The 13,095-nt window shown below is 41.0% G+C and overlaps 1 protein-coding gene across 1 annotated transcript in view; it reads left to right on the forward strand.

Moving 5' to 3' along the window:
- Nucleotides 1-13,095, forward strand: part of AGBL1 (AGBL carboxypeptidase 1) — a 289,485-nt gene that overhangs the window by 53,117 nt on the left and 223,273 nt on the right. Inside the window, exons 7-9 of the mRNA XM_074836939.1 lie at nt 5,396-5,604; nt 11,514-11,679; nt 12,645-12,718. Coding sequence (XP_074693040.1) covers nt 5,396-5,604; nt 11,514-11,679; nt 12,645-12,718 — 449 coding nt within the window. The remainder of the gene's footprint in view (nt 1-5,395; nt 5,605-11,513; nt 11,680-12,644; nt 12,719-13,095) is intronic.

Below are 13,095 nucleotides of genomic sequence, written 5' to 3' on the forward strand. Positions count from 1 at the left end.
ATGGACCCAAAGTGTCGAGGAGATGCATTGTTCTCTGCTGACATCCTTAACAGTGACTGCTTACTGCCTTGGTCTTGGCATGGGCAGTGTTTGTGCCTCCAGGGATGATTTGGTTCAGAAAATTCAGTGGCTAAATTTGAGGAAGTCTTCCAAATTCTAGCATCCTTACTTGAACTCTTTCAAACCACTTTGGTCAGAAAAATCAAGCTGGAAATTTTGTGCAAATGTTGTTTTTCTTTTTTCTTTTTTCTTTTTTTTTTTTTTTTTGTGGATTTCCAGCTTTCTTTTGAGTTACAAACAGAAGATGCCATGAAACTGAAAAATAAAGGAGAAAAAGGAAACCTTTTTGAAAGTCAGTTTCCTTCTGGGGTTAGTTCAAAAGTTTTGGAAGGGTTTGGATTGCTCTTTCTTAAGTTTTACATATAAACAATGTAACAAAGGCAAATCAGAGAAGAATCACCATATCATAATACAGTTTGTATGACTGCCACTGAATTGGCCAACACCTGGAATTAAATAAAAAAGTTTGGAGTAGAAAGAATGAGCTGTTCTTGTACTGAAGCTAAGCTTGTGGTTGATTCCTGGTCTAGGAGCAAAACATGGCACTTGTAGTTGCTACCAAATCCTGCCTGTGTTCTGTTCCTTTGTGCCAGTCACAACTACAGTAGCCTTCTTGCTTCCAACAAGAGTTGAGTTAATGCCAGCTTCTTGCTGGAATTGTAGAGCTGACTGGGTTCAGCACTTGATGGGTGACTAGGTTTCTCCATGAGGACAATTCGTTTTGTTTCTATTAGGGAACCCTCATGCTTATCTCTAGCAAAAATGGCCTGTCAATGACTGAATAAAACAGCTGTTTTCTCTTTGCTTTAGGAGATATCTTGCATCCTTTATTCCCAAGAGGCCATCACTGGCCCAGAGTGGGGAAGTTGAAGATTTTCTTATTCCTTTCACTGCTTTAGGGACTATAGGGTTAATTTAGCAGCGCATTCTTATCTCCAAACTGTAGCAATGTATGTTCTTGGCATAATGAATCAGATGAGTGGCATCAACAAAGACATTTAAGCAGATAGACAGAAAGATAAATATCTCTTTGTTCTGCCTGGTAAGCAGTGCATTGCTCATCATATTTCAGGTTGACTGTAATTCAGTTTTGTGATTAAATATGCTGCGTGTTTTCCAGTGGTCCCTGTGTTCCTGGCAAACACTTCAAATGGGACTGGAATACAAGGAATGCTTCAGAAATGTCCACAGAAACACTGGCAGTCACGAGACTTATCTACTAGACTGAAACCCTCCTTTAGAGTCTCTCCTTGTCCAGTAGCACAAAATCAGATTCTGTCAAAACTGGTGATTTCTTTGCTGTGTAATGCCCTTGGTAATTTAGATGCATCTTTAATCATTTGATACATTGGCTGTGCATCCATGTTAAATGTTTTTGGCTAACTGCATGGATTATTCAGGCCAGATATTCTGTGCTGCAGTGCTTAAACTTTCATTAGTTAGTAGCACTGCCCTGGAATCCAGAAGTGGAGGGTCAGTTCTAGAAGTGTAGGAAACTAAGAAGACACTGAGTATTCCCCTATCACCCATCCCAGCCTCAGAAGGCAGAACTGAAACTCTTGCAAAGAAAATACTATGCAAGTGACAAGTTTGGGGAAGGTGGTGAAGGCAGTGTTCCCCTGTCAGAGATGCCAGAATAAGATTAGGAAGGCAGACTGTTGCAGGAGAAGTCAGAGATCACTCGGATCTGATCTAGTAGTTAGTTTATTGAGTTTTAATCAGTAAATGTAGGTATGTAAAATATTGAATAAGTACAGATGAATTGGCAGTCAATACTCTACTATTTACTACACTTAAAGTTAGTATGGGATACAAACATTGTCATGTAAGCTTATTATATGTATCTTAAATACTACATGTATGCAAAAAATGTCACTTACCAACCCATCAATGGCTGGTGTCAAATAAGGGATCTCTCAGCCTCGAAGGGTAACCTTGAGAGGCATCCCTACTCAAGGGGATATTACTGCCATGCAGCCAGCTGCTATGGGGGAAGAGCTCAAAGGGTTCTGATGGATGCAGATATTTATAGCATAAAGTGGTTGATTTGTAGTCAGATATTCTGCTGTTAATGTAGTTTTGGCCGCTTATCAGCCCGATCTCCAACTAAACCATTTTTTGAGGGTTTCCTGCCAAGTTCTCACTGATAGCCTCCCACAATAGGATTAACTTCAGTTAGGCTTTGCTGAGCATCTGCCCAGACCAAAGTTCAGTTAGTTCAAACAGGAGGAGTAAACCCATCACACAGACCAAGCGTGAATCGTGAATCAAAATAGGAAGCACCATCCCTGGGCACTTCTGAAAGCTCTGTGGAATAACTTCCATTTCCACTGAACACTGGCCATATCCAGTGAGAAGGAAAGGGACTAACGAAAGAATTGGAGCAAAAGGGTCAAAAGACATAGGTCATTTTACCACTTACCACACAGATCATGCATGCTCACTCCAGGAGGGGTGGGTTCTTGCTGCCCACAAATCTGTGCAGTGCTGCTTGTACCTGTATGATTCATTTCTACCATCTGTATTTGTGCCAAAATATAGATAGATACCCATGCAGGTGCATCCCTAGATGGAGAGACCAACAGACACAGACAGGTAGGAATGCCTCCTTTTGCCATTCTGCCTTCTGGAGATCTTGGCATACTTCCTCCTTCATTTATTCACTACTTTATTGAATATACAACTGAAAAGATGGAAGAAAAAATTAAGAAAAACACTAACAACACAAGAAAGCATAGGAGAATCAATGAAATCAGGCAGGAGAAACAAAATGAATTTTTTTTTGCCCCTCCAGCAAGTAATTCTCATTGTTTCTGATCAAAGTGCTGAGGAAACTATAGTCCTGCCTCTTCCATCTCCTCTTCAGAACAGACTATCTCAGGTTCAGTTTTCAAAGCAATGGTTTTGAACTTAAAGGTGATAAGTACTACAGAAAACACGAGGGGAAACATAGTGAAGTTATTTTGCTCAACTCCCTCTGTGCTTTTCATCCAGTGACAAACCTGAGGCATGGGACAGTTTTGTGTTCTGATCCCTATGAAGCTGGGGTCCAAACGTGGAAGTCTGTTTTGTAAGACATGAGGAAAACACCAGAAACACGTTTTATGACTTTTTTTTTTCTTTTTTTTTTAAAAGTAAATTTCCCAAGAAGCTCTACCCACAGTGCTTTCCAATATTTCCCTTGTCCTATCGACATTGACACAGAAAGCTTAGACTTCGAGCACTGAATGCTAGGAGCTGTAAATCCCTAGATCTAGTCCAATTTCATCGGCCTCTGAATCGTTCAGGGAAGCTCTGAGTTTGATCCAAATTTTCCCTACCTTACACTCCCTGACTCTCTTCTTCTTGTCATGTTTTATATACTTATTGACTTTTACAGAGCTTCCTGAGTAATTCTTCAAGGAAGATTGACTGATTTAAGGGGTTAGTCATCCTGCAGGTTAGTAAACATGACAGCTGGTTGAGGATTAACAGGAAATCATGAATAAAATCATTGGGATTGATAAGGGATTCTCAAGCAATTAAAGTTTTCTTGCAGAAAGTCAAATAGAAAAAAAGAAACAGAGTGAAGGTCAAATGAGAAGGATGACCTTCTACATGCTGACAACCACTGATCCCCAAAATACAAGATGTACTGGCAGAGTTAGTGTGATGGCTAACAACCAGGGGATAAAGTGCCATAGAGAACTGCAGACCAAGGTGTAGGAGACTGGGCAGAGCTGTGTAGGACTGGAATAGCTATGGGACCAGCAAGTCAGTGCAGAGGCATGTCAACAGGGCGGTGTGAAGATGCAGAGCAGGATTAAAATGAGTTGTCAAACTGGTCTGGGGGTGCTGTTTGTTGCCTGCCCTGTGGTGCCAATGGTAGAGAATTGCAGGACAGGACCAGGTAGCAGAACTATCCTCCAATTCCTTCTCCAGGTAAGAGTTTGCTAATGTACTGCATGCAGAGAGCAGACAGACAACATCGGGTGACTTCCTTCCCCTTTCCAGTACCTCCATCTAATTCATCACTGGGTCTGAGGTTTGCTGCCTACTAGCTGCTTCCTGCTTACTCTCTCCAAGGCTTCCCTTGTTACTGATTTTCTTCATGCAGCATCTTTCTGTTCTCTCTCTTAACCTCTAGCTTCTTCTCCTGTCCTGTAAATCCCCACTGATGGTTCTGATGTTCCAGGTGTGAGAGGTTCTGGCACTTCATTTAATGAAATGGAAATGAATTGGAGCCTACTAGCTCTGGAGAACCCATACCAAGAGCCATCTGTTGTGAGCTGCAAATGCTGATTGGTATTCAGGGAGCTGAGATCCAGTCTTACGTATGCTACCTGGTCCCTCGGTCGATTATTGAGCTCCTGACAGCTTCTAATGTGTGTCACAGCGAGGAATGTCAGGACAAGTCAGGAAAACATGTTTAGGCAGGGTTGGTTTGAAAGAAGGGAGCCTATAGTCTAGTATGTCTTCATGTTTGTCCTGTTGGGCAAGGCAAAGAAAGCAGTGGGTGAAGGGATGTGTTTTAGAATACTCAGCAGAATTTGTATTTTATCACAAGTTTTATAATCTTCTTTCAGTCTGACGTCCAGGAGCTACAAGATTAAGGGAACATTGCAGCTTTCCTTTTATATTTTCATAAAGCTTTATTTAAAAAATATATTTTTTATTTTCTTGCCCATGCAGTAAAGCCTTTAAACATGACCTGAATGTGACCTTTAAAGTCTCAGAGTCAGAAAGAACCAGAAAAGAAGCCCAAACTGCTGTTGCTCATATTGGTGTTCTGTTAATTCTTAAATATTGTGAGATTCCAGAATCATTTGATTCATGGCTTTCATTATATAGGTATGTGTGGGAATACAATTTAGAAGTTAAACATAATTTTGCTGACTGTGATGGGATTGTACAGCTACAAGACTTCTGGATTTGTTGACCTGCTGTTGACTAATCTTACTGTTCTTTAGCTTTCCTCACTCCTCAGGAGCTTCTTTACTTTCAGGAACTCTTATGGTGCTGCAGCTGGAATTAAGTTTATTAGCACTTGGAAGGAGATATGGGCTCTGCCTTTTCCCCATGGTTTGGTTCATCTGGAGGGTTCTGGAGCAGCCATTTCCACCTAGACAGGAGAGAGACTGCTTTATTTTTTTCATGTATGATTCCAAGAGCCTAGATCATGTTTAACAAATAACATCCTAAATCATAAAAAATGAAAAATAATTTTTTTTTTTTGACCAAGACTATTAAGAAGAACGAGCAGGTATTAAAGTCTGAGTTTGAGCACTGAGTAGCCATGATGTTATCAAACAGCATGAGTAGTGGAAAGAGTTTAATTCAGCCTTTTCATTTTCAGAGTCTAACAGCCGACGGGCAGTGAACAGAGGCTACCTGGGTGGATTGCTGAGACTCTATCAAGACTGGCATCACAATGATGTCTCCAACAACTACATTTATATTCGTAGGGGTCTCCTTCTCTGCCTAAAGCACATCACCAACATCCAGCTGGGCAGAGAGACTTTCCTTGGTTCCCGGGGTATGGAGATTCTCTTCACAAGCGTACAGGTAAATGGTGCTTTTGTGCTTAAGTGAAATTAATTGGTAGTTAGTGGTGGGTTCTACTTCATAGTGCAGGAAATTCCATAGTCTTATCCTGGATTTATGTAACATCAATGAAAAAAATGATAATGTTATAATAAAAAGCGTTGACTTTTTCACAGCTAGTACTTCAGAAAAGCTGAAATGTTTCAGTTTAAAATTAATTGTAATTCCTACTAAGCCTCGTGGGAATTGTAGTTCAGGCTTTTTGATACTTTTTTTCTCCTCTCCCATGGATCCTGCTGTCTGCTTGGACTTCGTCTCCCAAAGAACAGTGCAGTGTCTCCACAGAAAAGTTACTGAGGTGTTTCATGAGATGTTTCTTTTCAGGTATCCAGATAGATAATTCCACCCAATCAGTCTTTTACACAAAAAAGGTGTTGATTTATCCAGGCTTTTGCTAATGAGAAATATCCATCAACTGTTTTTCAGGAGGCCTGGTTTTAATCTTGTGAATCATTAATGTGGGTTCATCAAGAAAGATAACATGGTCCTGAGGATGGGATCCCTCTAAAGTGTAGAAAGGACAGGTACAGAACAGTAACAATTTCCTCTGAGTCTCTCAGCAACATGCTTCCTTAACCTTCTTTGGAGAAGTCACTTACGGAGAAACCTTCAGTTCTTGACCCATGTGATTCCACAAGGAGTGTTTCCATGGTCATTCTTACTGGCCAGAGCATATCTCATTCTACCACCATCACAGACAGAATGAGAAACCTGTCCCCTTCTCCAGAAAATCCATTTGTTTATGATTTGTTTATGTATTTGCTTCTTCACCTTTCCCACTGCTGTCATTAACAATTCTCCTGTGACTGAAAGATATTTCTTACTAGTAGTAGATGATAGATTGGTAGTTTTTTCACTTGATTTTCCTCATGAGTAATTGACCACTTTTTCAGGTGGGATGAGGTGGCCAGGACCAGCAGATCTTTCAGGGGAGTATGGCCTCTGTTACTGAGAAAGTCCCTGGTCTGCAGAAACTTGAATAGGGTGGATGACAACAGCTGCTTGAGGGTAGATGTCAGCTTGTTCCCTCTCAACAGCCTTCTACAGCCCATGTAGCTTTCTGAGCTAACATCTCCTGATAGCTCAGCCTGGGAGCAACCCAGGGAACGTGCAAACAGGGGGTCACCTTGGGTGAAAAAACAGGAATGACATACTAAGGCTCCAGTGAACATTGATAACGCTAATCCTTCCAAAGGTTAGAAATGGAGCGGAAATGACTTTGGGCTTCAGGAGCCTCTAGTGTGCTTTATTTCTACTGTGTAGTACTAGGGAGATCTTGAAAGGGAAATTACCAAGGTTAATAAATTCAAAGCTCAAAGTTCCCTCACTACTTCTTTGGGATGTTGTCAGTCTTACAGTGTCTCTCCAACACATGAAGTGTCAGGAGGAGTCTGGAAGCTCTAGAAGGTCTCATTCATGCTCTTCCTTATTTTGACCTGAGGTAGAGGCTGCTGCTGCTACTAAAATCTTCATAATCTTCATGGTAGACAGAAAATGGGAAATCTATTCTGAGAGGAACTGCAGACTGTGGTAAGAGAGGAGGAGATAGGGCAAGACAGACAACTCCTACTTGGGAAAGCAATGGCTCTGTGTGTGTAGACAGTATTTCAGTGCCTTTAGGAATTTGCTGGCTGTGGTGATTAGCCTTGGCTGAGCTCTGAGCAGCTAATGAGATTTTAAAGATGTTAAGATCTGGCTAGAAAAGTTCTACTGAAACTTTTTAATCTATTGAAATTGAAACAGTTTTGCCAAGATGGGTTTGTTTTAACAACCCTATTTACAAGGCTGGTTTTCAATTGAAACCTCTCCAGCTGCTTATTGTATGGGCTGATGGACAGCTGAAATATCTGAGCTTTTAATAGCCCTTAAGCCTGTGTCTTTACAGGAAGAGCCATAGTTCAAAGACTGTCTCCTTACATAGGAGAAAGGGCTGTTATTTTATTTGAGAAGAATTTAAAGACACTTTAGGAGAATTTAGAGATATTTTGAGTTCCGATCCTACCTGGAATGACAAATAATTTTAGATTACAAAATAATTTGTGAAAAGGAAGCACTTTCTGCTCCCATTTCTTTTTCCAAGTTCCACTTAGACTTTCATGGCAGTTAAATGGTATGTTCGCATTAGCAACTGGATGGCTTTGTCTGCAGACAGAGTGCTGCCTACTCTAAGACAAGAAAAAAAGTTTGTATCTGCTTTGGGAGAGACTGGTGCATGGAATATTTTTTTCCTATTTATCGTTTATCCATCTGATTTCTTAAGCTTGTCTGGTTTCTCTTCAGCCTTCCTGTACTAGGGTCTACTCTAGGATAATATTATCCTATACTCCACTCTATATTTCCAAGTAGTAGCATCCATTAGCATCATTACCTTTTGCCTTACTGTCACACTGAAACCTCCTTTTATGTATACATCACATGTATCATAATATCTGGTCTGTTCCAGATTCAGTAGAGAAAAGATTGAGTGTGTAGGCTAAAAAGCAGATCCCTTGAATTCAGGTTAGTTTTACATGAGCTAAGGATTCACACTCTTCCCTCATTCACAATATTCTACCACAAAATAAATGAGATAGTTTGCACACATATAAAGCAGTCTTCTGTCTGTTTCTCAGGTGTCAGTAAAAAAGGCTTTTCCAATACAGTGATGCAACATTTTGCAGTTGTCTAAACTGTGTTATCTTGGGATCTGAGAGCACTTTATGAACAGTAATGAAAACAGTCCCACAAATTCACTGTAAGCTATCTGAAGGCTTGTTTGCACTTGTAAGCTAATTTGCTGTAAAGGGAAAAAAAATACTTTGAAACAGCATAATTGAATAACTCCATGTATGGAAGTTCACTGTCTAGATGAACATGCATTGTTCTTGACTATCTTAGCAGTGAATTAAGATGGCTGGCCCAAGGCAGGCATTCATACAGTCCTGTGTTCACTGTTCTAGTAAAAACAGAACGATTTTAGTAAACTATAGTAAGATTGTTATTCTGTACCCACATGTAGACAAACTTCCCTTAGCTTTCCTTTAATAACAAGCAAACAAAGGCAACCACACACCACGTGAAAAAGTGAATAAATTGAAACACTGGAAATAGAAATCAGTTCTCCTTGGTGTTTGCTCTAATCACAATAAAAATTTCCTTGGAGATGCTTTCAAAATTGTCTTTTGTCTCCCCCTTGTTCCTAACAGCTAGAGATCTAGAAATACATATTAAGATTGTTGTAGTGAGTCTTGTAAGCATGTCAGCTTTAGATGATTTTTCTAGTCTCCCTACAGGAATTCTGGTTAATCCCACTGAATCTTATAATGCCCTTCAATCATACATGAAAAAAAAGAATAAAATCCTGTGCAACCAAAAAAAACCCCAATATAGCCATTTTCCTGTTCCTAATTGTAATAAAGTACTTTGCTACATTCTTTGGCTATTTTCCTGGTTCTGCTGATTATTTCTTTTGTCCAGCCCAAATCCTAACTATGGGCTGTCAGACAATGGCAAAAAGTATCTATTCTGCCTTCCAGGCTGTTCCATTTTATCTGTGATGAAGGGATGCAAAACTATTAAATGGCATTAAAATGTATTGTAATATTCCTCTTTTGCCTTATAGCACATTCATGCTGCTTATTTGACTTGCATTCCTTTTCTGATGAGCTAAGTCTTAGGCCCAAGCAACTAAAGGTAACATGCTGGTAGGCACAGTACAACTTGTGAACTTTGGCAGGATACTACATTGATTGCTCAGTCTCTCCGATGGAGGCTGTGGTATAGATGCACTGTTCTTGGGGAAGCCTGAAGGCTTTGTTTCCTGAGCATTGCACCTATTGGTTTTATGCAAATTCACCTTTGTGCAGCAGCTGTAATTTACTTATCCAAACTCCCTGTCTCTGTTCTATTGAAGACACAGAATAGAATCATAGAATGGTTTGGGTTGGGAGGGACCTTAATGATCATCTAGTTCCAACCCCCTGCCACTAGACACCTTCCACTAGACCAGGTTGCCCAAAGCCCCATCCAACCTGGCCTTGAGCACTGCCAGGGAGGGAGCAGTCACAACCTCTCTGGGAAACCTGTTCCAGTGCCTCACCACCCTCACAGTAAAGAATTTCTTCCTTATGTCTAATCTAAATCTACCCTCTTTCAGTTTAAAACCGTTACCCCTCATCCTATCCCTACACTCCCTGACAAAGAGTCCCTTCCCACCTTTCCTGTAGCCCCCTTTAAGTACTGGAAGGCCATTATAAGGTCTCCCCGGAGCCTTCTCTTCTCCAGGCTGAACAACCCCAACTCTCTCAGCCTGTACTCACAGGGGAGGTGTTCCAGTCCCTGATCATCTTTGTGGCCTCCTCTGGACCCACTTGAGCAGGTCCATGTCTTTCTGGGGGCCTTATTGCTGGACACAGTACTCCAGGTGAGGTCTCGTGAGCCAAGTAGAGGGGGAGAATCCCTTCCCTCAGCCTGCTGGCCATGCTTCGCTTGATGCAGCCCAGGATATGGTTGCTGGCTCATATTTAGTTTTCCATCCACTAATACCCCCAAGTCCTTCTCCACAGGGCTGCTGTCAATCCATTCTCTGCCCAGCCTGTATTTGTGCTTGGGATTACCCCAACCCAGGCACCAGGACCTTGCACTTGGCCGTGTTGAAATTCATGAGTTTTGCACAAGCCCACCTCTCCAGTCTGTACAGGTGCCTCTAGATGGCACATCCCTTCCCTCCACTACATCGACCACACTACACAGCTTGGTGTCATTGGAAAACTTGCTGAGTGTGCGCTCAATCCCGCTGTCTGTGTTACCAGCAAAGATGTTAAACAGTGTGAGTTTCAACACTGACCCCCGAGGAACACCACCTATCACTGGTCTCCACTTGGACATCGAGCCATTGACCGCAACTCTTTGAGTGCAACCATCCAGCCAATTCTTATCCACTGAGTGGTCCACTCTGTCAAATCCAATTTAGAGACAAGGATGTTGTGCAGGACAGTGTCAAATACTTTGCACGAGTCCAGATAGATAATGTCAGACGTACACCTCCTCCCAGGGGGTATTTGCTTTTAGTTCTCTGTGTGTGTGTGTTCTCTTTGCAATGAAAGACCAAGGAGTTCACTTGTATAGCACAGTAATAAAAATACAAAAATATTCTATGGCTTGAAAGTATATCTGGGCTCTCATAGCTCTTTACACTTCTGTTTCCTACTCTAGATTATAAGAGTAGAAAATGTGGGATACTGCAGGAATTCAATATTTTACGACTAGGTAATATATAGCGATCTTTCAGACTAACTATTGGGCCTAATGCTTAACCTTATAGAATAGAGTACAGGGGGAATGTTCTCTTTGAGTATACATTGTGTACCCTGAGTACAGTGAAATGATGATGTTAACTCTGCTAGCTTACCTGTGTTAGTTTTGACATGATAGCTCTGGGTATAGTTGTGGTGAAGATGCAGAAGCACAGATTTTGGCATGTGTTGGCAGCTAAAACACATACATGGACTTCCTGCAGGATTTTTTTAACCCATATTGAAGAACACATCTCTTCAGTGCTACTGTTACCTGTGTTAGCAAGGATATTTTAGCTTATGCTACTATTATACCTTCCTTTAATATAGCCTGACTATATCTTAGAGCAGAGCTAGGGGATCTGTGTCTTCTAAATGACATGCATCAATGGAAGTCCCCTGAGGTCCACACTAGCCTGTATTTCTGTAAGAAATGGACTGCAAGAACTTGAGGCATATTTTCAGGCATATTTTTTTAATGGTAGAAGGGAGGAGGGGAAGAAAAAAAAAAAAAAAAAAAAGGTGAGGAAAAAAGCCATAAATATAAAGCAGGACAACTGTAAGAGACAAATCTTAACATTGTTCTTTGGATCCTAGGACTGCTTATCTTGCAAAAATCTGGATCCTATCATAACCACTGTGACTCAGATTCTGAGAAAGTGCTACCCCAAGGAGCCTCTGCCTGTGGCATCAGTAAGAAGTTCCTATTCCTTCCCTCTTCCTGGGAATGCCAAGGCTGAACTTCCATGTGAGGGGTCTGAAGGTAAATGGCTGAAGGGCGAGTTCAGTAGGAGGACAAGGAGCATGATATGAGAATAAAATGTGGTATCTGGGGAAGGGATTCTTGGCAGCCTAGTCCTGAGGTTTAGAGTAAAAATTAATCTGATTGGCCTACAGTGTCACTCAGTAGAGATGAAACTACTCCCAGGTTTTGTCAAAGCTTGTTTGGAGAATAAATGAGAGAAGATTAAAAGGAGCAAGGAAAAGGGGAAAAAATCCTTCTGTTATCCAAAAAATAATGGAACAGAGTGGGCATGGCAGAGGGTGGGAAAGCCATTGCTCCACAACAACAGACGGAGAGACAGTTGTGCCTGTGCATGACTCTTTGTGGGGGGGAACACTGCCCTGCAGCTTTTTCAGTGAAGAATCGCAGGAAGTATTATTCTCTTTCCTTTCTAAAATAAAAGCATATAGCAGTCATGCTGCATGAGTAAATGATGTGAGCACTTGCTGAAAAGCAGCACTTAAGCACAGTCAGGACAGCTACTCCACAGAAAAGGAGAAATGGCAGACTCCATGATACACACAAACAATTTCTGTGTTTTCAGTTTCATATGGAAGATGCTCCAATACTATAATGATGATAGCAATAAAACACACTAATCTAGATAATATGGATTAAGAGCATCCTGTAATATCATTGCAGCCAAGCAGAAAATCTCTGTATTGCTTTGTAATATGAGTTGGACTCATATCATGGTGACATTTGTCATGGTTTTGAAAGGTCGTGCTTGAGTCCAAGAGAACAAAGCTTTAAAAAGTGGGACACTTAGTCCCCAGTTCATTTATACTAGTTTAACAAATGGGATCTGCTTTCATCAGGGTTGTGTGGGTTGTAGTTTGAAGGGGTGTGGCACACATAGAAGAGATTCCACATATTTCTGTGGAGGGACCAAGAGAGATATTGGATTGAACACCTTTGCCTCCACCTCTTTTCTACTTCTGCAGGTGACTATGAAAGTGATGGAGAGGAAGAGGATGAAAAAGACCTGGATAATGAAGATGTGGAGAATAAAGAGGAAGTAGGTACATGAGCCATAGTTTCCTTAATCATCCATATACTGGAAAGTAAAGCTTTTCATTGTCCATTTTGAAATTCTGATAAGCTAAGCAGAGAATGTAGATACGTATGTGGTCCCCCATAAATACACTACATGAATAATAGAAGGATACTTGAAAGAAAAAGAGAAAGCACTAACTTTTATTGAAGAGAGTCCCCTGCATTTATCTTATTAAATGCCATGCTTGTCACCCAGGATGGTGAGGGTTTGGTGGCTTCTTTGTTCCTGCAGAGAGACTGACCAGTGACTATTAGAATCACATGCACAGTCAGGGATAAATGATGGATCTTTGATTCTTCTAGGTGTAGACCAGAAATGGCACTTAGGTGAAAAATAGT

The sequence above is a fragment of the Strix aluco genome, chromosome 12, assembly GCF_031877795.1.
Source record: "Strix aluco isolate bStrAlu1 chromosome 12, bStrAlu1.hap1, whole genome shotgun sequence".
Taxonomy (NCBI): Eukaryota; Metazoa; Chordata; class Aves; order Strigiformes; family Strigidae; genus Strix; species Strix aluco.